Source organism: Diadema antillarum, unplaced genomic scaffold (genome assembly GCF_040938485.1).
Source record: "Diadema antillarum isolate AM-2024a unplaced genomic scaffold, OU_Dant_1.0 seq00001268_RagTag, whole genome shotgun sequence".
NCBI classification, from domain to species: Eukaryota; Metazoa; Echinodermata; class Echinoidea; order Diadematoida; family Diadematidae; genus Diadema; species Diadema antillarum.
The window spans coordinates 149,827-173,399 of NW_027272050.1; the positions used below are offsets into that span (position 1 = coordinate 149,827).

The 23,573-nt window shown below is 38.0% G+C and overlaps 1 protein-coding gene across 1 annotated transcript in view; it reads left to right on the forward strand.

Annotated features, from left to right (window-relative positions):
* The first annotated feature begins 21,620 nt into the window (after nucleotides 1-21,620).
* Nucleotides 21,621-23,573, forward strand: part of LOC139745461 (bifunctional epoxide hydrolase 2-like) — a 75,041-nt gene continuing 73,088 nt past the window's right edge. Inside the window, exon 1 of the mRNA XM_071655851.1 lies at nucleotides 21,621-21,946. Within this exon, the coding sequence (XP_071511952.1) occupies nucleotides 21,621-21,946 (326 nt within the window). The remainder of the gene's footprint in view (nucleotides 21,947-23,573) is intronic.

Consider the following 23,573-nt stretch of genomic DNA (forward strand, 5'->3'; position numbering starts at 1 on the left):
CCCTACCTATGAAATTCAGAAAACTCATCAAAATTGACTGTATCTTCATGATAGTAGTAAGCCCCATCAGAAGAATGATGAATGAAATCACACACACATGGCCTACTTGCACATATTAATTTGTGGGAAACGGTATTGTTTTTCTCCGGTTGTATTTTACACCATTCAAGCAAGACGGAAAAAGGCGAGCAATATCCCGTTGTTCTCTGTACTCCATAAATTGAATATATGGAAGTACGCACAAACACACACGCACGTATCCCTTTTTGATTCTTTATTTGAGTTTCGTTCAGTGCCACAGAATTCACATTTACATAAACAAAACAAAACTTTGTACAAAGACAAACGACATTATGCACAAACGTTGTACAGAGATATGTCAAATCTTACAGATCTTACAACATGACTTATGCGACATTTCACTCACACAATAATGTACACACACACGCGCGCGCACACACTCTTTCTGTATGTCCGTCCGTCTGTCTCCATCTCCATCCTCTTACATGTTATATACAGTGCGTTATTTAAAAAAAAAAGGTAATCCAACTTTGGAGGGCTACCATTTCTTAATTGTCAGTTATGGAGGGCACAATGTTGGTTGTGAGGAAAGAGGAACTCTTCCTCTTTCCATTGGTACCTAATTATGTTGACAAATGTCATGAATGACTGAGCACATGAACTTTAAAGACATCAATGACAAATTGCCCTCTTTTCCAAGTTTGAGTGTCACATGAAGGAACAATGAATGTCTCACTGAATGGATGAGATCTGTCAATGAAAGTGGTCAAATTAGCAGGCCAGCCTGCATTACTGCAGGCTTGCGTTAAGGGTTTTTTTCTCACCTTTTATGTTCCATACCCTTCAACATGGCCATGTTGTAGATAACTTTGTCACTCCCACCAAGGTTAACCCAATGTCCATTTTCTCCCTTCATTTTCAAAACATGGTTTGTCGCTACAAACTATGCGTTGAATATGAACAGAGGAAATGGACTGTGTAGGTTGGCCTTGTGGGAGTGACCCAAGTTATCGGACAGGCGGCCATGTTGCAGGTTTAATATGGACCATAAAGTGTTCGAAGTAACCCTGAACACAAACCTAAACACAAACATGCATTCGTACAGGCTGGCCTGTTTATTTGGACACTTTCATTGACAGATCTTATCCATTCAGTGAGACATTCATTGTTCCTTCATGTGACACTCAAACTTGGAAAAAAGGGCAATTTGTCATTGATGTCTTTAAAGTTCATGTGCTCAGTCATGCATGACATTTGTCAACATGATTAGGTACCAATGGAAAGAGGAAGAGTTCCTCTTTCCTTACAACTAACATTGTGCTCTCCATAACTGACAATTAAGAAATGGTAGCCCTCCAAAGTTGGATTACCTTTTTTTTATACGCACTGTAGGTAGATTGCTCCAGTTTTCATCTGACGCCACTCGATGCCGCCATGAGAGAAAATCTAAAATGATCAATAGTTATTTTGAATTTCTCTGCGAATATAGAGAGTTCATTCATTCATTCATTTCATTTAATAACGGTACTAATATCAGCCACGGCTGTTTTTCAGTTAGTCCGTGCAGTTTTGCGAGTACAATCGGTATGCCCCAATGTCATAATTTTGTATGTTTGCATGCACACAATCTAATTCCACGGGATGAATACCCTCTCTCGCCTTTTGCCAACCGCATCCAGTCACCCTCCAAAACGTACAGGACAAACCAATGGGCTTTGAATGCTTCTGTCTTTCTCCTTCTTGCTCCCCCCCCCCCATCTCTCCTCTTTCTGTCCTATCTCCTCTCTCTCTCTCCCTCTCTCTCTCTCTCTCTCTCTCTCTCTCTCTCTCTCTGTCCGTCTGTCTGTCTCTATCTATCTTTCCATCAATCGATCGATCTACCTATGTCTGTCGCTCTGTTTGTCTCGATCAAGTCGTTTCTATACCAGGTTTGTACATATTAGCTTTCTTGTCAATCAAGGCGTCATTGTAGGTTAACACTCCAGTACCTACCCCGCCCATGTGTTGACACTGTCATGTTCAAGTACCGCGAGCGCGCCGGCTTTACGGAAGCATTGTTCACCTGAACTCTCCCCAGGTAGTGTGCTTGACAACACCATGGAAACATAATACCCGGAATATCATGGTCAACGGCGGCTTAGATTTGCCCGTGGTGCGAATTGCCACACCAAGTAAGATAGAATCTCGCGTGGCCGTAATCTGTCTTCATCCATTTTCGCCTGTCGAACCTCAACCTTGGACCAAAAGTTGGCTGTCGTGGAGTAAGATCAAAGATCACGAGCGTAATGTAAGTTAATCTATAATCTTTATATGCAAAATCATTAGTTATGATTATTTCTTGCTGTGAATTCGAATGCAGGGCAAATTACGAAGTAGTGTTATTCAATTCGCATTTCCACGTTCGAACGGAATATTGAATCCCTTGGCAAGCGTTATTTGATTCGTAAATTACTGATGCCAAGTGTTAAAAATGAAGACTTGCATTGTTAAAGGTTTATGATACCTGCTTGTCTGTATTACAGTGACTGTAGACATTTTCACATGTGTGCGCCAGAAATGCTGAGTCATGTATGTTGTTCGGTCACATTAAATTTGTATGATTGTCGATTGTCCTATATCCCTTTTTATGATATTTATAATTCATAGCTGTTTGCCTGCTAGCGGGTGTTTCACATAGAATTTAAGTTGCTCTTGAATTTGAAGATCAACTTAATATTATGATACGCAGTGTGTGACTTCAATAATATTCTAACTTTTATGTAAGAATGAAAATTTTGATGACTTTTCATGCAGGCTTTTAATTAACAAAATAAAGTTAGGGACAAAGGCTTTTTTCGGCAAATTTTGATAACAATTTGAAATGTACATTATAAAAACATTAGATAAAACTGAAAAGATAAACCAACGGCATACCATAATTCTAAGTCGATCTTATTTAACTTTAAAATTCGACTTGCATTCTTTGTGAAACACCCTCCTGTTTTTGTTTCAAACCTCCAGGAAACCGAACCCCACTGAATAGGAAAGGGACAGGATCAATGGATTAATATCGCGCCTACGTCTGTGCTTCATTTGTCGTAAAGGTGATGAGTACCATTCAAGCGAAAGACTATACATAGCAAGGAAACTTTGGACTTCAGTCCAACCATGTATAGCGCCGATTGACATTTTATGGAACGTGCCAACTGCAATAGAAGAAGCCCTCCGGCGTTTCTGGGATGACAAATCTCACCACTGAATCTTTGTTTGGAGACTGGAATTCGTGCTTAGTTGTCACAAACAGACATTTTCATACCGTCTTTGGGGCGTGAATTGCCCCTTTGTGATGTGTATCCAAGAAGACTTGAGGGAAAAGAAACACAAGCGAAACGTCAGGATGCTTTCATCGGCTCAAGTAAACTAGAGTGATTCATTCTGAAAACAGAGTTCAGGCTTTACGAGTTAGGATGTCTTCGCTTGCTCCGAGACCTCGTAACGAAGGACTGGGTCTTCTGACGTTTGTCGACCTGGCCTCCAACGACATCAAAATGGTTCTGGACAGACCGACCCGATCGAAACGGAGAGTAAATCACCGCAAATACCTCCAGAGGCAGATACGACGTCGAGAACAAGTCGATAATCACGTGACGCGAAAAGATGGTAGGGGTCATGGCAAGGACGCTGCTTTAGATGAATCGCATATCGACAAACACGACGACGGCGCCGTCAAATCGCCGAAGGGGACGAAATCGAAAGTGGCACGGTCGGCGCCATACCATCATGCAAACACGAGATTAACCGTCGATGGATTCGTCCGCCCGCAAAAGCTGCGCTCCAGTTTGCAGCTTCGTTCTCTGGCTGCACTCTTCGATAATCAGGTGCTAGCAAAGCCCGACGGCAAGGAAAACGTATCGGCTGATCAGACACCTCTCCGCTGTCGACAATTGCCATCGTCATTCTTCGAGGAACCGAAGTCCGATGATTCAATCTCGTCTACCACGGCAGACCAAACCGCAGACATTTCATTCCTCGCCTCATCCTCCACCTCGTCTTCCTCCTCATTCCTGCTCGAAAATGCTGCCCTCGACTGGCTTCTACCGACCGCAGATTTTCACGACTTTATCGACTACTGGCCAGAAGCGGTCGCCAATTGTACTGACCCACGGGAAGAAGAAGTTATCTGTAGACAGCAGGATGTGCTTGGGGCGTGTCGATTACCCACCGAGCAAATACCGTCTAATTGTTCGATGGTCAAGGAAACTCTTGATGTCATCGATGACTGTTTACCCAAATATTTTCTTGACCAGTTGGCGTCCAGTAATTGTGACGACGAGAGGAAGTATTTTCTGAGTCAAGACCAGCAACGTCATCAAGAATTAGAGCCAGGACAACCACAGCCGACGTCAAAGCAACATTGTCAACAGGCGCTACCTCAACAATATCGCCACATACACGATTACCGCGTCCAACGACAGGAGCAACAAATCCATGATCCTTACCACCACAATCACAGTTGCCACTGTGAGATTTGCAACAACCAACAAGAACACTGTCACCACCCCCAACAGATGCACACATGGTCGCATTTTCAGCATCTTCCGCGGCTCAGTGGCGATTCGACTACATATTGCGAATCAATCGTGGCAACAAGCAACGAAGCGGGCTGTGGACTGACCACTACCAATGACCACTGCTCGACGACTCAGTTGCATCCGCACACGTTGCCAGCTTTTCCCGAAGCCTTTGCACCAAACACGTTGTATCCTCAGGCCTGGTTTGACGATGACATTTCATCTCGGACACAAAATCCTCTCCCTCCCAGCTTACCGCAGCCGCTTGGTTCAATTGCGTGATGACACTTAGTTCTGTAATAATTTTTCTTCAGGTGTACGTACATCAATTTTGCTTTTGTTGTATTTATTCCGAACGAGCGTCTGATGAGAATACTGTCACGACAAATTAATTATTCATTGTTAATAGGAAACATTTCTTTTCTTTTCTTTTTGTTTTCATTTTGCGATTCATTCTTCGTGTGCGTGGTGTGTGTTATCTTCTTTTCGTTTTGAGTGCACATAGTCACATAGATAATCCGAATTCTCTCATTTGTGGAGTGTCACCTGTTAAACCCCGTTTGTTGTTATTTTCTTTGGGTACTTACCCAATTTAATGAATTAGTTGCAAATCCAAACTTCACCTTACATAAATGGTTACAACAGTTACGTTTTCTTCTGCATAACCATTACCAGAATATTCACAGTTGATGAGGTTGACATTTGCATTCTGTCAACGTTCCTTCTACAATGATATAACACTTAAATCTGAGTTTAAACCTAGACAAATAACATAAAGGACTACTGTGGTATGTCTTTGAGTTTTGTCGGGGTTTAAGCAGTAGAGTCCATTTATGTACTTGTAGACCTTTTTTATTGTTGTTGCTTTTGTGTGTGTGCTGTGTTCGTAACTGTAAGGTTTTCACGTTCAGGTACCATTTCACTCATCGCTTCTATTTTACTAAACTTGGCTGTTATTCAGTGAAATAATCGGCGTCTATAATTTACTTGAATTCACGGCTCTCAGGTTTCACGTTTTTGTGTGTGACACACTTCAATTTCATGTCAGTTTTCGTAATGTGATACATGAAAAGATATGATTCTCAACAGGTTTGATAAAGAATGTATAGATATCGCAATGTCGCTTGATACTAGTCAAAATCAACGATTCATTTAATTATACTGCCCATCGGAAACGTGAGAGAATGCTCATGACATTATGGTACCCATATTACAAATGTTGTTGATTGTAAGACTCAATCACTCTGAGATATACAACACAAGTAAGGAAGCAACTGCGTTTTTTCCCTTTCATTTCACAGAGCTCTCGTTATAATGAGACGAAGTATGCTTTTATGTCTTTGTGTTTCATATTTGCTCGAGTTGCTTTTATTTTTTAACGGTTAAATGATGAAATAAGAAAAAAAGGCTTTGTTTGAGGACTTTGCTCTGATTCTTTGACTGTCGGAGTTTAGAAGACACAAAAGGAGCGCACAGACATGGGTGTGGGGAGATAAAAGTATGGAGAGAAATAGAATAGGTAACACAGAGAGATAAGGGCGAAAAGCGGGAGAGAGCATGAGACAAAACGAGACTGAGGGGCATTTTATGAAGCGTTTTGTCAAATATTTATTTTTTCTGACAAACTGTTAAAGGCTACTGAAATCCTTGCATCTGATTGGCTGAGAGCAGATTTGTCGGACAAAACGCTACATGAAATGCCCCCTGAACATTGGTTTAACTTCGGCCAAATTTGGATGGGGTAGGGGTGTATTTTTTTCACACCTCCATGCTTGGATTGTGTGTTGTCGTGAGTGCTTAGCGAATAGACACAGATGAATAGAGTGTGGGCGACGTCACAATGCGTTGTGTTTTGTGTGCGAGCAGTGAGAGACGGGAGTGCTTCACAAAGAATTTTAATCGATTAACTTAAAGTTAATATCAACTTAGAATTACAATACGCTGTGTGTGTCTTCGATGGTATTTTAACTTCCTTATGAAAATGAGAACGTTGACGAGTTTTTTTTCTTTCAGTCATTCATATACTAAATAGAATAAGTGACAAAGTAATTTGTCTTTTGATTACAATTTGGGGCGGATTATGAAAACATTAAATAAATCTAAAAGGAAAACCAGTGACATGCTATAATTTCAAGATGAACTTGAGATCGACTTAATATTCCTTGTGAAACACCCCCCTTGATTTGGTTCCCTGGGACAGTCGGGTCGGGATAGTATCATAAGTGCATTGGCAATCACATAAATTTGGATTAGGGATGGGTGATTTCTCTCACACCTCCCTGCTTGGATTGTGTGTTGTTGTGGGTGCGTAACAGACACAAATGAGCGGAATGTGCCCGACGTCACAATGCGTTGTGATTTCTGTGTCGGGGAAACGAACAGTGAGAGCTGGGGGTGTTTCACAAAGAATCTAAATCAATCACCTTAAAGTTGATATCAACTTTTAAATTACGGTAAGTTTTGTGTGTTCGATGGTATTCTAACTTCCCAATGAAAATGAAAACGTTGGATTTTTTTTTTCAGTCATTCATATAGAGAATAGAAAAATGACAAAGTAAGTTGCCTGTGAATTTTGGTAACAATTTTGGGAGGATTTTGAAAATATTTGATAAATCTAAACGGGGAAACCAGTGGCATATCACAATTCTAAGATGATCTTAAGATCGAACACCGCCTCGATGTGGTCCCCTGAGACAGTCAGATCTGGATGGTATCATAATTGCATTGCCGTATATGAAAAATGTGAACGGAGACTCATCGACTGGCGCACTCGTAGGCTTGTTTTACACGCTGCCATTCGAGATAAGGCAATATCCCATAGATTTGATACATCATACAACTGGCTCCATCACTCCAAGAATAATAGGTTCAACTTTGCACCTTCAAAAAGAGAACTAAAAAAATGCTCATCTTTTCTCGTCAGGTTGTGAGAAGACACATATTATGGCCGTCTCTTTTTTTTTCCCCGTGCTAGGTGTTTAAATGAAATATGACACTTAAAATGTGAGTGGGTTGAAGAAAATAATGCAGCCTTAGGAGAACACAACAAATTTATAGGAGCCGTACGCCGCTGGATGAATAGACTAAAGCATCTCGTGACGTCATGCATGGACGTCGATATAGAAGAGTTTAAAAAGATAATTCAACATGATTCCACTATTCTAGAATAATATAAAAAAGCATTTGACTTATACCTCTTTCAGGAATCAGGTCGAATCATATTACCCTTACCATGGTAATTCATGCCTGTAACAAGTCATTAAAACGTGATATTTTGTGGAATTTTCTTTTTCTTTATAATGTAATCGCCCTGCTGTTACGTCACGAACTGTTGCAGTCTTCTATTCCAGCAATGACTGCACCAAAACTTGAAATGTTCACAACTTGTCAATGGATTTTTCCGATTCTCCTAAAACTCCGCTAATGTGTTCTACTTATATTGCTGCATTCACTCAATGCACTTGTTCAAGTTGAAAGTACAAAAAAAAAATAGTGAAATAGTAATGAAAAGACCAACGAAAATAAACAAAGTATATCTGAACCTACATTACCACATACACTCATACTTATACACAAACAATAATTATCCACATACACTCTAACTGTCATATGCACTGTAACATCCACTGCAATAGGCACATGCAAGTCAATATCTGTAGAAGTCCCTGTTTCGAAACAGTGTTGCAAACGAACCGTCGTTTGCGCATTTACGTGCATTGGGACTTTGAAACTTGGTGACGGAAACTACGTCATTATACACTTGGGACATCGTCAATGTTGCAATCTGTCCCGCATCAATCAGCCACAAATGATTTCTCGAGTATAAGTCTAAATGCCCAATTTGTGTCCCCCATTTTTGAGGAAGCATGAATTTATTCACGCTTCTTCTCTCCATGTATTTCAACGACGTCTTAACTCTCAAGATCAATGCTAATCACATTATATAGGAAAAAATCCACACTTTATCATTAAATCCACATCCTCATTCAACAACATGTAAATTAGTCGAGGACGGAGGGTTCGTCAAATTTGACTCATGATATCATATTCTCTTCCTGGACTCCTTGACGTGACATTGAAATGCATCTTTTCCCTAATCAAAATTTATTGTTTTGTGAATGACCCACCGATGATGTGGCTCGTTTCCGCATTTGCTCAATTTCCAATCAAATTAGTGATCAATAAATGTTTCATAGGTGAAAGCGATTATATTCATACAGTCTGAACTGTAAATTTAATTCATTAAATATAGAAGCGAAATTTTGAGGACTAATACATGTCATAATAACAGAGCTGAGCTGATAGTCGCGACAGAACAACAAAGTTGAACACTTTCCGCTTCAATCAAATATTTCAAAGAGTCCAGGGCAATTACCCCCTGCAGAATTACCTAATCCTAATTACCTAATCCTAATCCTCAACCTAATCCTTACCGTAACTTAAAGTGTAATCCGAAACCTAACTCTAACTCTAATCTTTACTCTAACCTTATCACTAACCAGTATTTATCGGGGGGGGGGGGGGGGGTCATTGTCCTCCGGAGATAATATTGCCCTGATACTTTTTCAAAACATACAGGATTCGCTTATCCCAGCACCTTGAAGGCTTGATAAAAATCCTGCCGAATAAAGATAATAATGATAACAATAAAAACCAAGAGGTTTTAACATCTGCTAATATAGTCTTTGTGGACGAATCAACGTGATCACCAATAATTATGAGAGGCAGACTGTCAAATGATGGTCGAACAGCGCCCCCTGGTAATTGGCGGGATATTCCGCTGGAAGCATGGCTCAAATTGCTCTTCCTCCGTGTCCGCAATGAAGCTTAGAATAGTGAAATAATTATATTGACCACACCAAAAGTCATGTCAAGGCGCTTCAAGCGTACGCTTAATCCCGTCCCACTGATCATGAGAAATGGTCAATAAGAAAAAAAAAAAAGGAATCGCATTAGGGAAGGACGCACTGTTGTTTGTTTGTTCTTCGTTGTCAGATATAATTGATTTTCATTAGATCGTTATAATTATACGTTGCTTTCTTTCTAATAGACTCATCAACTGACCTTTCATGAGTCATACAGTTAAATTAATTATAAAACCAATAACATATATCGCCAATGGCGTAATTTTTTCGAGCGATGACCTTTTTTATTCTTTGTCCTTTGATGATTCACATTTTATTCTTCAATGAAGCTATCCGATTCAAATTTCTTGTATGTATTTGCTCATGTTTTATTTCTTTGTCCCTTGCTTATGGCCTATCATTTTATCACCATAAAGCACGAATACATTGCACTGTCTGTTGTTAGAATAATGAACAAGATAATTGAAAGCATTATTAATATTACAAAATACCCTTTGTTCTCATTAACAATTGTATGTGCACTTTGTCGTTTACTGCTCGTTATTTCGAAAGAAGAAAACCGTCAAATTACGGCATTTTTATTACGGCATCTACTGGTAAGGAATGCACGAATTCAACAAACTGAAAGTAATGTTTATTTTGCTTGTTTGTTCGTTGTTGTTATTTGCTTTTCATCTCTTAACAAACAGCGTACAAACAAAGAAATATAAAAGTGAGAAGAAAATCTAACGAAAAGAGCTTTGCCTACTTTGTCGGACAATCAATCAACAACAAAAAGTTTCCGACCACCAACGAAAAAAGAAGAAGAAGAAGAAATGCATCACCCTCTGCGTGCTAGCGGATTCTTCCCACACAAACATTTAAATAGAAGGATATCTTACAGTAAAATCAAAAAGTACAGAATGTATTCATATAGTGCTATGGACGCGAGAGAGGGTTGGAAACCTTTTCTTTTCATTCTTTTTATACCTTTTCTTATTCATCAGGGGCCCGTTGCATAAAAGTTACAATTATGGTAACTTTGCCATCCAATGATAACTATTATGGTAACAATACTCAACAGCCAATCAAAATCAAGAATTCCATGGAAGTTACCATTGGATGGCAAAGTTATCATAATTGTAACTTTTATGTAACGGGCCCCTGGATTTTTTCTTGCAACAAAGAAGAAAACGTTCAATCAAAAAGAGAAGTGTTTGTTGCCCTTTCCCATCAAAACAAAACAAATGAAACAAAACGTATCGTGGTGACTTATTTACTTACCTATCTGTCTTTAAGGGGAAAGATGTTTCAGGGATTGATTTACACTGAATATAAGTTTCCAATTTTATGTAATGAATATACAGCTGATATATATATATATATATATATATATATATATATATATATATATACCTGTATATACATATATGATAGTACATTGAAAAAAAGTTGATTTGGCAACATTAGCACCAAATGCAGTGCGATTCAATGCAATTTACCTGTGCCTCAATTATCACGTACAGAAACATATTATGTAGAAACAGAAAACAGAATCGACTAGCATTTATACCATTATATCATCATCTATAATACGGCAATATTCAAAAACTTATCGTCTAAGGTTACGGCATTCCGTGATCATTATCATTCTAAATAGTCTTCCTAAATCTTAAAGGAGTAAACAAGAAAAAATTTTTAGATTTAGATGTAGAAACTCCTCCCGCAATTCAACATAATCATACTGTTCACAACATGTCAAAGTTGATAACAAGGAATAATGACTTAGCTACTCGTGATCTTAAGATCTTAATTATTTTTTTTTCTGTCGTCACAGTGACTGTCATTTTACTTTACTTCTGACGTCATTTCAAGCAGAAACCTTGTATCAGTCCAATCAAATAATTTCACCATAATTTTTCTCGACTTGAGGTTGGCGGGGGAAAAAGTGGCCACACAAATCGTTGAACTTTCGTCATTTTGATTTTCATTCCAATGTGGCATTTTTGCCGTTTTACCTTCTCACAACCTAGCGAGAAAAGACGAGCAAGAGGTTAGTCCAAAATCTGGGGCTAAGAAGAAAATTCTCTCTGGGTATTATGCTTTCTCGTGTTGATTTTCAAAATCACAAAAAGGTTTCCTCTAAGTTGTTACTTTGATAAGAATCTTTCGGATGTGCGTCCAAAAATCGAAGAATCTCATCTCAGATATTGTTTTTATGAAAGTAAGATTTATTTATAGCTCTATATCTATTACCATGTGTATGTGTGTTTGTGTGTGTCTGAGTATGTATGTGTTTGTTTTAGTTTTCTTGGCTTGTGGTGTGTGAGTGTGAAGATATATTTTTAGATTTATTTATAGCTCTATTACCGTGTGTATGTGTGTTTGTGTGTGTCTGAGTATGTATGTTTTTGTTTTTGTATTCTTGGCTTGTGGTGTGTGAGTGTGAAGATATATTATATTATATATATTTCATGTGTTTTGAGCATGTGTGTTTTGCATGTACAATGTGTGTGTGTGTTTTTGTGTGTGTGTTTGTGTGTGTGTGTGTTTGTGTATAGATATCTCTGATATATCTTTTTGACAGGTGGGTTTGTGTGTGTTTGAATTGGTAACTGTGTCTTTTTCAGTATCAACTTATAACATGAGAATATATTCGTTTCAATGATAATGAATAAAGATTATAAATAAAAGCATATATGTGTGTGTATAGATTATAAAAAGAATATATGTCTGTGCATATATAATGTATGTGTGTGCGTGTGTGTGTCTGTGTGTCTGTGACCCCTCTGGACCGCTGCTCTAAATGGCCATTGATGTTTTACGCAACTATTGTCATGAATGTTGTCAGGGAAATTGATTTATCATTGATAGTCTGGTCGCGGACAGATCTTCGGACAGCCCCGTGGCAGGTGCATTGACTTAGTCACTACCCAACACACCCAGTGAAAAATACCCGGATTACAATGATTAAGAATCAGTCCCATGTGAATGACCATTCTCATTCATGTTACCTGTTATATATAGCAATCTCTTTGGTGCCAGGTTATGTAACTAATAAAATCAGAACATAGCGATATTTTTGTCACGTATTTTTTCTTCTTTACCTGTATGCTTCGTCTTTTCAGCCTACCCCCTGCATCATCGCTACATAAAATAAAATTGTTTAATTATACCATGAGTAAGCATACTTGTGAATAGTTTGAAATAAACGGACACAGTATTGATCGTCAAAGTATGTAATGACTTAAACGTTTGTTGCTTTTGGCTATAGTGATGCTGATGCTGATGATGATGGTAACAATAATAATAATAATAATAATAATAATAATAATAATAATAATAATAATAATAATAATAATAATGATAATAATAATAATAATAATAATAATAATAATAATAATAGTAATAATGATAATGATAATAACTATCATTATTATTATTATTATTATTATTATTATTATTATTATTATTATTATTATCATTACTATCATTATTATTATCATTATCATAATTGTTATTATCGTTATTTTCATTATTATCAACACCAGCAGGAGCATTATGATTTGTTGATGATTATACCATTCAAATTTACTACAGGCAATATTAGGCCTACAGCTTGCACAGGTATATCATCAGATAATTACGCTTGAGGAAAAAGATCAGTTTTCCACATTTTCTTTAAGTGTGTACAGACTTGTAGATTTGATGAGAGTGAGGAGTTTGTTCCATTTCTTTGGCTGCTGCAAAAGTGAAAGTACGAGCCGCAATGGTGGGGCAGAAAACACGAAAAGTGTTGGTACCAGGACGTAGTTACCTTCTAAGAGGAATACTATACAACTAAAGGCAATTGTTAACGTATTTTGGTGTTTGGTTATGAAGTGTTTGATAAACCAGCAATAAATGCAGCCCTATTCATACAGAACTATGATAATCACAGAGACATGACTGCTAAGTTGCTGGAAGATTTGGAAATTTGGTTCGAAATTGCACGATCCAAAGTGCAGTGTTTAGTGACGAATGATATATAATAAACGGTAAGTTGGCAACGTTTCCCTTTAAGATATGTTGATTCCTGATTACATGAATTTTCAATTTTCGTCCAGCGGGGAATGATTAAAAAAACTAACATTTTTCGTCAGTTGATGAAGGGGAAAGGGCAAAAATCGAGGTATGTAATACCGGATTGTCAAGTACTCTAGCTATCTTCGTGTCTGGAGCTCTTTAGTTCTGTAATTTGCGATAAAAGCTATCATTTACAATTCAACGATTTTCATGTTCCCATCAACCCGAGGCCACCCCAGACAGATGAACAGCTCTCGTATTAAGAGAATTACCCGTTAGCTTTAGCGTGATGTCAAGTCACTAATCCCTAATTGTCTGTGGACTAGTGTGCCTATCATTTCGTCTCTCTGGGCTCATTGTGGGGTGAGTGACGTAACAGTGTCTCGCTTTAAAGGGATTTTGAAGAGTCGTCATCCTCACTTTGGAAGCCTCGAGGAAAGGGTTCTCCAACAGTTAAGTGGGGTCTATGGATAGAGATATATCCTGAAGAGGTATATATTTTTTTCGGGTACATGTAAGCTTAAAAGCATTATTTACCATTAAGCAGATGAAACAAAAACCCAGCTTTAGTGCTTCAAAATAGTTCTAAAATGTGAGTTACGGAGAAAAACAACCAATGTAAAAATTTGAATCAGTACAATTAATGTTAAGTATTGTTATATATACAAAATGTGAACAATAACAATAGTAAAAATAATGTTTCTAGACTAACCGTCTACAGTTATGGTTTATTGAGAAAATTAATGATATCTCCTTAACGCTTCATTACGAAATTTTTACATGGTAAGATGTTTTTTGATACAACTGACCTACATATATGCATCAAAATGAGATATCTTGAACATTTTGTAAATCACTGCTCCCAATGGTAAACAGTACTTTTGATATGAAGAGTCAAGTGACAAACATGCATGTTAATCTTCATTTTTACTTGGTTTATGAAAGCATTATCATGATTAAGATAGACGAGAATTATATATGTATGTATGCACGTATGTATGTATGTATGTATGTACGTATCTAAGGATGTATGTATGTATATATGGCTCGACACGAACTTTTTTGTCTGGTGGCCGAAATAAATGAAGAAGTAATCCTTTTTGAATCTTAGTTGCCCGATCGGGCCACCAAAAGATAACTTTGGTGGCCCGACATTATTTTGTTTAAAATTGTTTTTGGTGGCCTCTGGTCACTGGGTCACCACAAATGTCGAGCAGGTGCATAAATATATATATATATATATATATATATATATATATATATATATATATATATATATATGTATATATATATACCTTTCGCCAAATCTTATGTCTGGCACCAGTCCCGCGTACATCGAAATGTGGCGAAAATGGACTACTTTAGAGGTTGACTTTATGAATGTTCAAAGCTGTTTCCATCTTTAAGTTTCTCTGATATTTCGTTGGAGGTTATTTGACACAGCTATAACCGCTGAATAAGAGCTGAAGATAATTCAAAGAAAGAGATTACAGAAAAATGACGACTCGCTAATGGACTCATTGGCAAGAGCTGCTCATTTAGGAGGGATACATGGTTTTTTGTTTACACCCTTTGACATGGCTGGCAACAGGTGGGAGACAATGGCATGTAAAACGGGTCGTCTGCTGTTCGCCAAGGCGTGAATCAGACTCTTAACTCTGTGATCGTCATCGGCAAATATGTTTGTATGAAATGTCAGCGGTATTTCCTATAACTGATAGTATTCGAAGGGTTAATCAAATGTATTGAAGGAAGTATGTGAAGGCGGTTGGAAACTGTAACGTCCAATACGACATGAGAGAGAGGGGAGGAGGGAGGGAAAGGGGGGGGGGGGGAGGGGATCATCAACAGTTGCTCTCTGATGTAGGTGAATAGGGGGAAAAAAAAGCTTCACGGAAGATCCCAATTTTATGGACGCAATTTCGAAAAAGAGCCGACGTTGCAGGAAGGATTCCATGTTAAGAAAATCAGGAAAATGGGACTTTTGCCTCGAAAAATAGAGCATCCATACAAAAAGTGTGAATCTTGCCATTTCAATTATGTGCCTCCAATAAGATTTTTGTTTTCCATTCTTTCACATAAAAACAAGAAAAAAAAAAAGCCAGGGGAGGGGGAGGAGGGTGGAGGGGAGGGAGGAAGCTCTCCCATCTGTTCTCAATGAAATAACTAGATGCACCGAAAATGTGTTACTTATCTTTACTGTTATTTCCGTGTTATTCCACCGTGTTATACTTTCGATTTCGATTCTGGAAGATATCTCCCTCCTCCAGTAGTCCTTAAAAAATAGAAAACAAAAGCGCCAAGTCATTCTAGTGTGATACCGTTTCTGTATCCAGGGAGGTGTGAGCGAGAAAACCCTGTTGGGAGGTTATGTTAAATGTAATAAAGCTTTTGTATTTATTCATACATCGTTTTTCTACATTTCACATGCTGTGACATTCCACTTGCCTTTATAACCATTCAGTCTTGAAATACAGTGAGCCAGTAATATAAAATACCACACAAGACTGACAGTCTATTATGTACAACTAGATTCACAGTAAAATGACGGAAGGATTATCCTTAACAAATAGGTGTTAAAGTTCCTTCTTGAACCTTTGGCGCGCTGTTTCAATCCCGAGTGGTAATTAGAATGAGAAAAATGTGGTCTAAACTCGGGAATTCACCCCTTAGAGCAGGGAGGTGTTAGAAAAGGAGAGACAACTCTTCGTAATTCATGCAAACACATGTTTTGGTTCAAAGCGTTACAATGGGATGTCTAGCATTCCACTATACGCTTTGAAGTCATGCGCTGCACCGCTCTAGTTGCAAGGCGAAGTTCGGAGACGAAGAACGCATTTCACCTTTCGTTGAATTACAAGCTTTATTTCCCCGTAAAATTTTAAATGAAATACTCGAATTGATTAAGAGTAGTTTAGGAAAGAATTCAATATCTTAAACATGTATTACTAGTTTCTTCGTAATGCGCAAATTGAAATGAAATGAAAATTAGGCCATCTTAAAAACCTAATATTTTTCTATAATCCGCACATTTCCGCATGTTAGTTTTCTATCCTTTAATCTGGGATATTTTGATCTTTCAAATAAAGTACTCCGCTAAAGCGTGCACCAGCGTGCTTTTAAACTGTTTGCTGTTAAAATTGTCAGTTTTACACTGCATTTTGATTCGCTGCTCCAATTCAAGGTACACAAATTCATTGTTGCCATCACATTGAAAGAGAGAGCGAAATGCAGTAGGGGCAAGTATTTCTGGATGTGAGAGCGCTAGTCCCGATTATTGATGCTCTCTTTTGTCAAAGCACCTGATTTCCACCTGTAGCTAAGCGCGTAACTTCTTGACGGTGCCGCGCATGACTTCAAAGGAGAGCAGGAGTTGTCTCTCCTTTTCTAACACCTCCCTGCTTAGAGTTGCGCACATCCAGTGTTCAAAGTCTCCAGCACAGGTAGGGTTAACCTATATATTCATCAGTCCTCTGTAGCTCCAAACGGAACAATTTCATCGTCCTGAAACCACTCGGCCGTTTCTTCGAGGGCATCATTCTCGACACTCCCGACGTTTATTTCGGAACACCGGCACGTTTGTTAAGACTCCGGTTGAATCAAAGATGGAGGATGACAGATCATGGCTGATCTACAGCATGGTCGTGAATCAAGTTAAATTTGATAGTCAAGTTATCGGAATCAGGAAAACCTGGTTAAAGGAAACATCACCTTCTTCACTATTTACCATTGATGGCTTCACACTTTTGACTAACAACAGGGCAGGTAAAAAAGGCGGCGGAGTTGGGCTTTACGTCACTCAGAATTTGAATTATGAACTTTTAGACGAATTCAGTTTAATGTCTGAAGTTATTGAGAGTATTTTCATTGAAATTAGGGTTCCAAATAGAAAAAGTATTGTTGTAGGTGAAATATACAGACCTCCAAATACAAACCCCACTGAATTTATTGAATCATTATCTGTACTTCTAGCTGATACATATTTTGAGAACAACAGTTGGTTTATCATGGGCGACTTTAATTCTAACCTGTTAGATTGTCATACCAACAACACATGCCAAGATTTTCTCAACGTGATGTTATCCGAATCTTTTTCACCTCTTATAAAGAAGCCCACCCGAATTTCTGATGTCACAGCAACTCTAATTGACCACATTTTTGTTAATAGTTCCCTTTCCAGTATCACGTGTGGTGTAATAGTGTCTGATGTATCCGATCATTTTCCGATTTTCGCTGTTATGCCCAATTGTAACATAAGTAATGTCTTTTTTTATTCGCCCAATTCTGGTTTTCGAGAAACGTCAGAAACTCGGTCTCGGTATGTGCATTAACGCAACGTTCTTACATCATCCATACGGTTAGCCAAACGAATGTATTTTTCAAAGCAATTTATCAAGCATAAAAATGACATCAAGAGCACATGGAAGGTGATAAATGAAGTGCTGAACACTAAAAACAACATTGAACCCCCTAGGCATATCATTAATAATGATAAGTACATTGAAGATCAAACTGATATGGCAGAAGTATTCAATGAATACTTTGTAAGCATAGGACCTAATCTTGCCAGCAGTATTCCGCTTTCAAACATTGATTTTTATTACTTTCTAAAAGACCAGAATCAGCAGTCTCTTCTTTTTTCGAACCAGTCATTGAAGAAGAAATCAAAGATATCGTGCAAAATTTGAACACAAAGAAAAGCTCTGGATGTGACGGAATCACACATTTTCTCTTTAAAAACATCATTAATGAAGTAGTTACACCATTAACACACATTTTGAATTTATTGGTATCTACTGGCATAGTTCCACAAAAAATGAAAATAGCTAAAGTAGTACCAATTTTTAAAGAAGGACAAAAAGAATCCGTGACAAATTATCGCCCCATTTCTTTCTTAACTTCATTTTCAAAACTTCTTTAAAGGTTGGTATATACGCGCACACACAAATTTCTCGAAAAATGTGAAGTTTTTTTTTTGTAACTCCCAGTTTGGTTTTAGGAAAAACCACAGTGCGACCCATGCCTTACTTACTTTTATTCATAAAGTTGCTCATGCTATAGAGAATGTCTCCCACACTATTGGAGTTTTTCTTAATTTTTCGAAGGCATTCGACACAATTGACCACGATATTTTTATTTACAAGCTACGACATTATGGTATACGTGGGAAGGCTTTGGACTGGTTTCGAGACTATTTATCAAACAGAAAACAATTTGTGAGTATAAATGGCCGTGATTCTCAGTTAAAGTTGATTTCATGTGGTGTTCCACAGGGGTCCTTATTAGGCCCACTATTGTTCATTTTGTACATTAACGATCTTCCTAGTTCCTCGCCAATTCTTTCCTTTATATGTTTTGCTGACGACTCCAATCTGTTTTTTACACACAGAGATCCTTATACTCTTGTTAACACAATGAATAAAGAACTTAAATCTGTGCAATCTTGGATATACGCCAATAAATTGTCACTTAATATTGATAAAACTCATTGTATGCTTTTTAGCAACAGTCTTAAAACACTTCCTTTTCATATTAAGTTTAATGAAATTGAATTAAATCAAGTTAGTAGTATAAAATTTTTAGAGCTTTTTATTGATAGTGATTTATCTTGGAAATCCCACGTTAGTTATCTAAGTAATATTCTTTCTAAAAACACGGGTGTTCTTAATAAACTTAAGAGTGTTTTTCCAAGTCAAATTCTGCTTAATCTTTATTCTACTTTGATTACTCCGTACCTTAATTATGGTATTCTTGTGTGGGGGAATGCAACTAGAAATCTTCTTGATATACTGTTCCGTATTCAAAAACGCGCCATCAGAAATATCAACCATGTCGGATATTTGTCCCACACGAATGATTTATTTAAAAAAAAAATACTGAAAACATCCTGTTCAGTTACAACGTCGGCATATTTATGTATAAAGTTTCTGCCAAGGAGTTACCGGATGTTTTTATTCGCATGTTCAGGAAAAACTATTTGATTCATAATTATCCTACCCGCCAAACTGACCCATTTCACCTTCCACGTACTCGAACAATTTTCGTTAAAAAACCCCGATAATGTATACGGGCCCGAGATACTGGAATGACCTCTGCCCCGAAATAACAAGCTGCTCGTCTTTATATTCCTTTAAACGCAAATTAAAAAAGTCTTTATTGAGTGCATATCTTACAGACACTGAATAATTGTAATGTCTTATGTAATATTAAGGTATGTTATTGTCCGATCAAACATTCTTGTCAACACGCTGCAGATTCCATTTTGAGTCTTGCCATCAGGCTCACCATTGGCAATTCTACATTCTACTTCGTTTCCCTCTCTTCCTCCTTCCCTCTACTTTCTCTCACTTTCTATCCAGAGCTTGACGGCAGGCACCAAATGGCTTAATAGCTGTCCATGTTACTTTTTGTGTCTTACTGATCATATCCTTGCAATAGTTAATGCAACAACAGCTTATAGTGTATATAACAAAGTAGGCATTATATGCAAATCGTGTTCTACTCCGGAAACCAATGATAGCTCGGTCACAGTAATGGTTCACATTTTAGTATAGTTTTTTTTTTCTTCTTATTCTTTTTTTTTTTTTAATCACATAGGCATTCCCCGCTTTTCTTATTTGGCACCATTAAATCACCTGGTCTTATCTTCTATCCGTTCTCCGTTTCTTTTTTACACTGTTTACCCGGGGCTTACAGCCAAACAAGTTAGCTTTCATGTAGGTCCCGTCATACTTCTCTCTAATCAACCCCATTTCGATTTTGACCAGTTATCATTACATGTAATTACTGTGTTATCACCATGTATATTGTTTGTTTTCTGCACATTGTTTACACGGTAAAAGAGCTTGTATTATTATTTCTGTTGTAATGTTCATAAATGAGAAGTATGAAAATAAATTAATTGAATTGAATGAATTGAATTGAGAGAATCGTTTGCAAAATTAAAAAAAAGAATAAAGAAATCAAAAGTTTGAGCTTCTCAAGGCGATACAAAATGCCACTCAGATTTGTCGAGTGATATACTCTGCAGCTTGTGAAGCCTTTCTAAGTCATTCTGAAATACGCCGATGAATCTTCATAAATTTAGACTTTCCGAGAAACTTGTCATGCTAATCTAGTGGAATCGGCTTATATGGCTCGGAGGTTTTCCTTGTTTTCACAAGTCTGGTGCTACTGAACATTTTGATGACATGGCATAGACACATCATTGGTGATTTACATATTTTCTTAGTGTCATTTCAGTTTTTCTCTTGCATGAAACCAATGTTTCGAGATAAAGGCGAAGATATTCCTCCTTCATGTCCTTGCGTACAGATGCATGCACAATTTTCATCTCTCTATCTTTCTTCATAACCATTTACACGAGTCTTCTCCCCCTAATCAAAATGGCGTGTCTGTGTTTTTTTTTTTTGAACGGAAACTTTTTAAGCCAAATAATTTGGCAAGGTTATTTCTATAGGCCTACTTATTGTATAACGTCTGTGTGAAAATGATAAAGATCTGTTGAGATATGCATGTGGGAGCCACGCGTTAAGTCGAAAAGGTCGCTTCTGAACAGTCAAAAAAGGCATATCTGGGGTTGGCGAAAAAAGATTTTGACAATTTTTTTTTAAATCACCTCCCCCTCCCCCTCCTCCCCACCCCCCTTTCGCGGCACCTGCAGCTAATTTAAGTTTGCACTAATTTCAGTCTGCATATCAATACACACTGAACAAAATATTACTGAAAAGTTGACGATGCGTGGTGGTGGCGCTTGACTGGAGACTAATCTTTCCTTTCCTTGCGTGTTGGCTGTTGCACGCGTGCTCTCCAAGCCACGGCGAGCGGAGTCACGTAGTGCGGCAGTCTTACCTGTGACAGCGGACTACGAAGCACGCATCGAAAGCAGGTCTCTCTTTATCGCCCCATCATATCGGACTCGAGTTTACCATTGGGACTCGTTGTAGAGAGCGTCATGCAGGTCGTTGTCGGTAGCGGTCGTCGACATTTTCAGTTTCAATGCAAGGAGATGTGCTGTTTCGCTCAGTTTTTGACGTGCTACGGGTTGGTTGATCATTAGTAGGCCTACAGTCATCGATTGCCGATCGTTTCATTTTTGTTTTTCGGCGCAAATAGGATGTTGGTTTACAAACTCGACACAATGAGCGCCAGATCGTCTTGCATGGTTGATCAAGCTGGCGAATTCAGCAGCGAACCCGCCACGGTCTGTCTCAGCTGTCGCTCTGTACGCAGCAAAGTGAGAAAGATGGTTGCATTTTTACGCGCACATCTACGGCGAAAGAGGCAGATGAGAGCGTCGTCGGCGTCTTCTTCCTCATCGTCATTATCTTCGTCCGCGACGTCGCCGTCGTCTATGACCTCCTCTCAAGCTGGCAAGAAAGTCGTCATCTTCGACCTCGGAGGCGTGGTCGTAACACCGCCACAGCGGGCCCTGCAGAAGTATTTTGATCAGATCGGCTTACCCAGGTATGCTACAATGATTCAAAATAATAACATCTTGTTGTGGAGCTTGTTTAATAAAGTCTCATGGGGTCAAACAGTCAAAGTCTACCACTTATTGTTCTCTAAAGAGAAAAAAAACAAACGTGAGCTGCTAAAAAAAAAAAAAAAAAAAAGCTTGGGGGATATTAAGTGGCTATTGCCTGGACGCCGCCCGGCGTATAGAATTCGTACTGTGGAGTAAGTTGGATAAAAACACGGCATTATTTTCATATACATGACGCAGTAAAAGAGTAAAACGTGTTTATTACTGTGTGTCTGAGTGTGTGTGTGTGTGTGTGTGTGTGTGTGTGTATGTGTGTCTGTGTGTGTGTGACATTATTTTCGACATGGCGCCTTTCTCCAAACTCAATTTGCGCAGATCTGTGTGTCAATCAGTAGAGTAGAGAGAGAGGATAAAATGGGAAAGAATGTTTGAAGTTTGTTTCCAGTATACTAAGGTAATAATTACGAACCGTCGTAGCAAAGCCCATTTAGAAACTACGCCGAAGTTGACAAGGACTGTGGAAAACACTATACTTATAATATAAAACTTATTCCATACATAAATGCTATGATTGTGATATCACTTTATTTCCTCTTTATTCAGATTGGCCTGATTTCATTTTGTTGTTGTTGTTGTTGTTGTTGTTGTGGAGGGGAGAAAAGGATTCTCCATTGTCATGTTCAACATAGCTAGAGCGGGTTTGTCTATGACTGTAATGATTTTGAGGAGTATCTCTTTACAATCTCTTCGCTGTTTGTACCTACCGTTTAATAGAAGCCATGCCAAGAAATGGTCAGTATTATTTGCATTTATCAAAGATATTTTTTTTTCTTTAAATCTTTTTGTTTTAGAGTGTATTCAAATTTATGTATTTCACAGAAAATGTCGGAGGTGGAGTATATGTGTTTGCACTGCACGAGTTAAACAGAATCTGACCAACAAAAAAAGAAAACAAGTGGCGTTTGATTCAGATTCTTGCACGGCTCCAAAGACATTTACTAAATTAACAAAAGAATAAAGTTTCTTGGTCTCAACTCCTGTCTATTTTTTTTTTTCTGGCAAGATGGTGCCGTCAGTAAACCCTTGTCAGTCGAAAATATCCAAATGTTATCGAACGGTGAACTGTCAGTGGTGCCAGATTTTTCTGTTTTGCCCGTTTTTAAATGATTTTTTTTTTGTCTTTTGAAGAGGTATGCATAGACTTCGTTTTAAAACACCACGAATGTAATGTTACAGTTATTGTTACACGAAAGAGAGATTTCTAAGCTGTTCTAGACATAATGACCCAGTTATGAATGTCTCTCCAGAGAAGTGGGCCAAATATGGAGAAATATTATCACATTAGGGGGGAATTCCCGGGGGTTCGATATTCATAGGTACGTATATGATTAGAGTTTATATTTATGGTTCGGCGTTGGTGGATATGCCATTTATGTTCGTCGTGGCTAAATATCCGATTCATATTCAAATTGATTAAGTTACAAGATTCCTTCCTCTCTGAGCTAGATTAAATGCTTTTCCCCCATCTGATTCCATCGTTCCGTTGGAGAAAGGTTTGCGTTTTTATGTTCGATCATTAAAGGACAAGTTCACCTTCATTATATTATA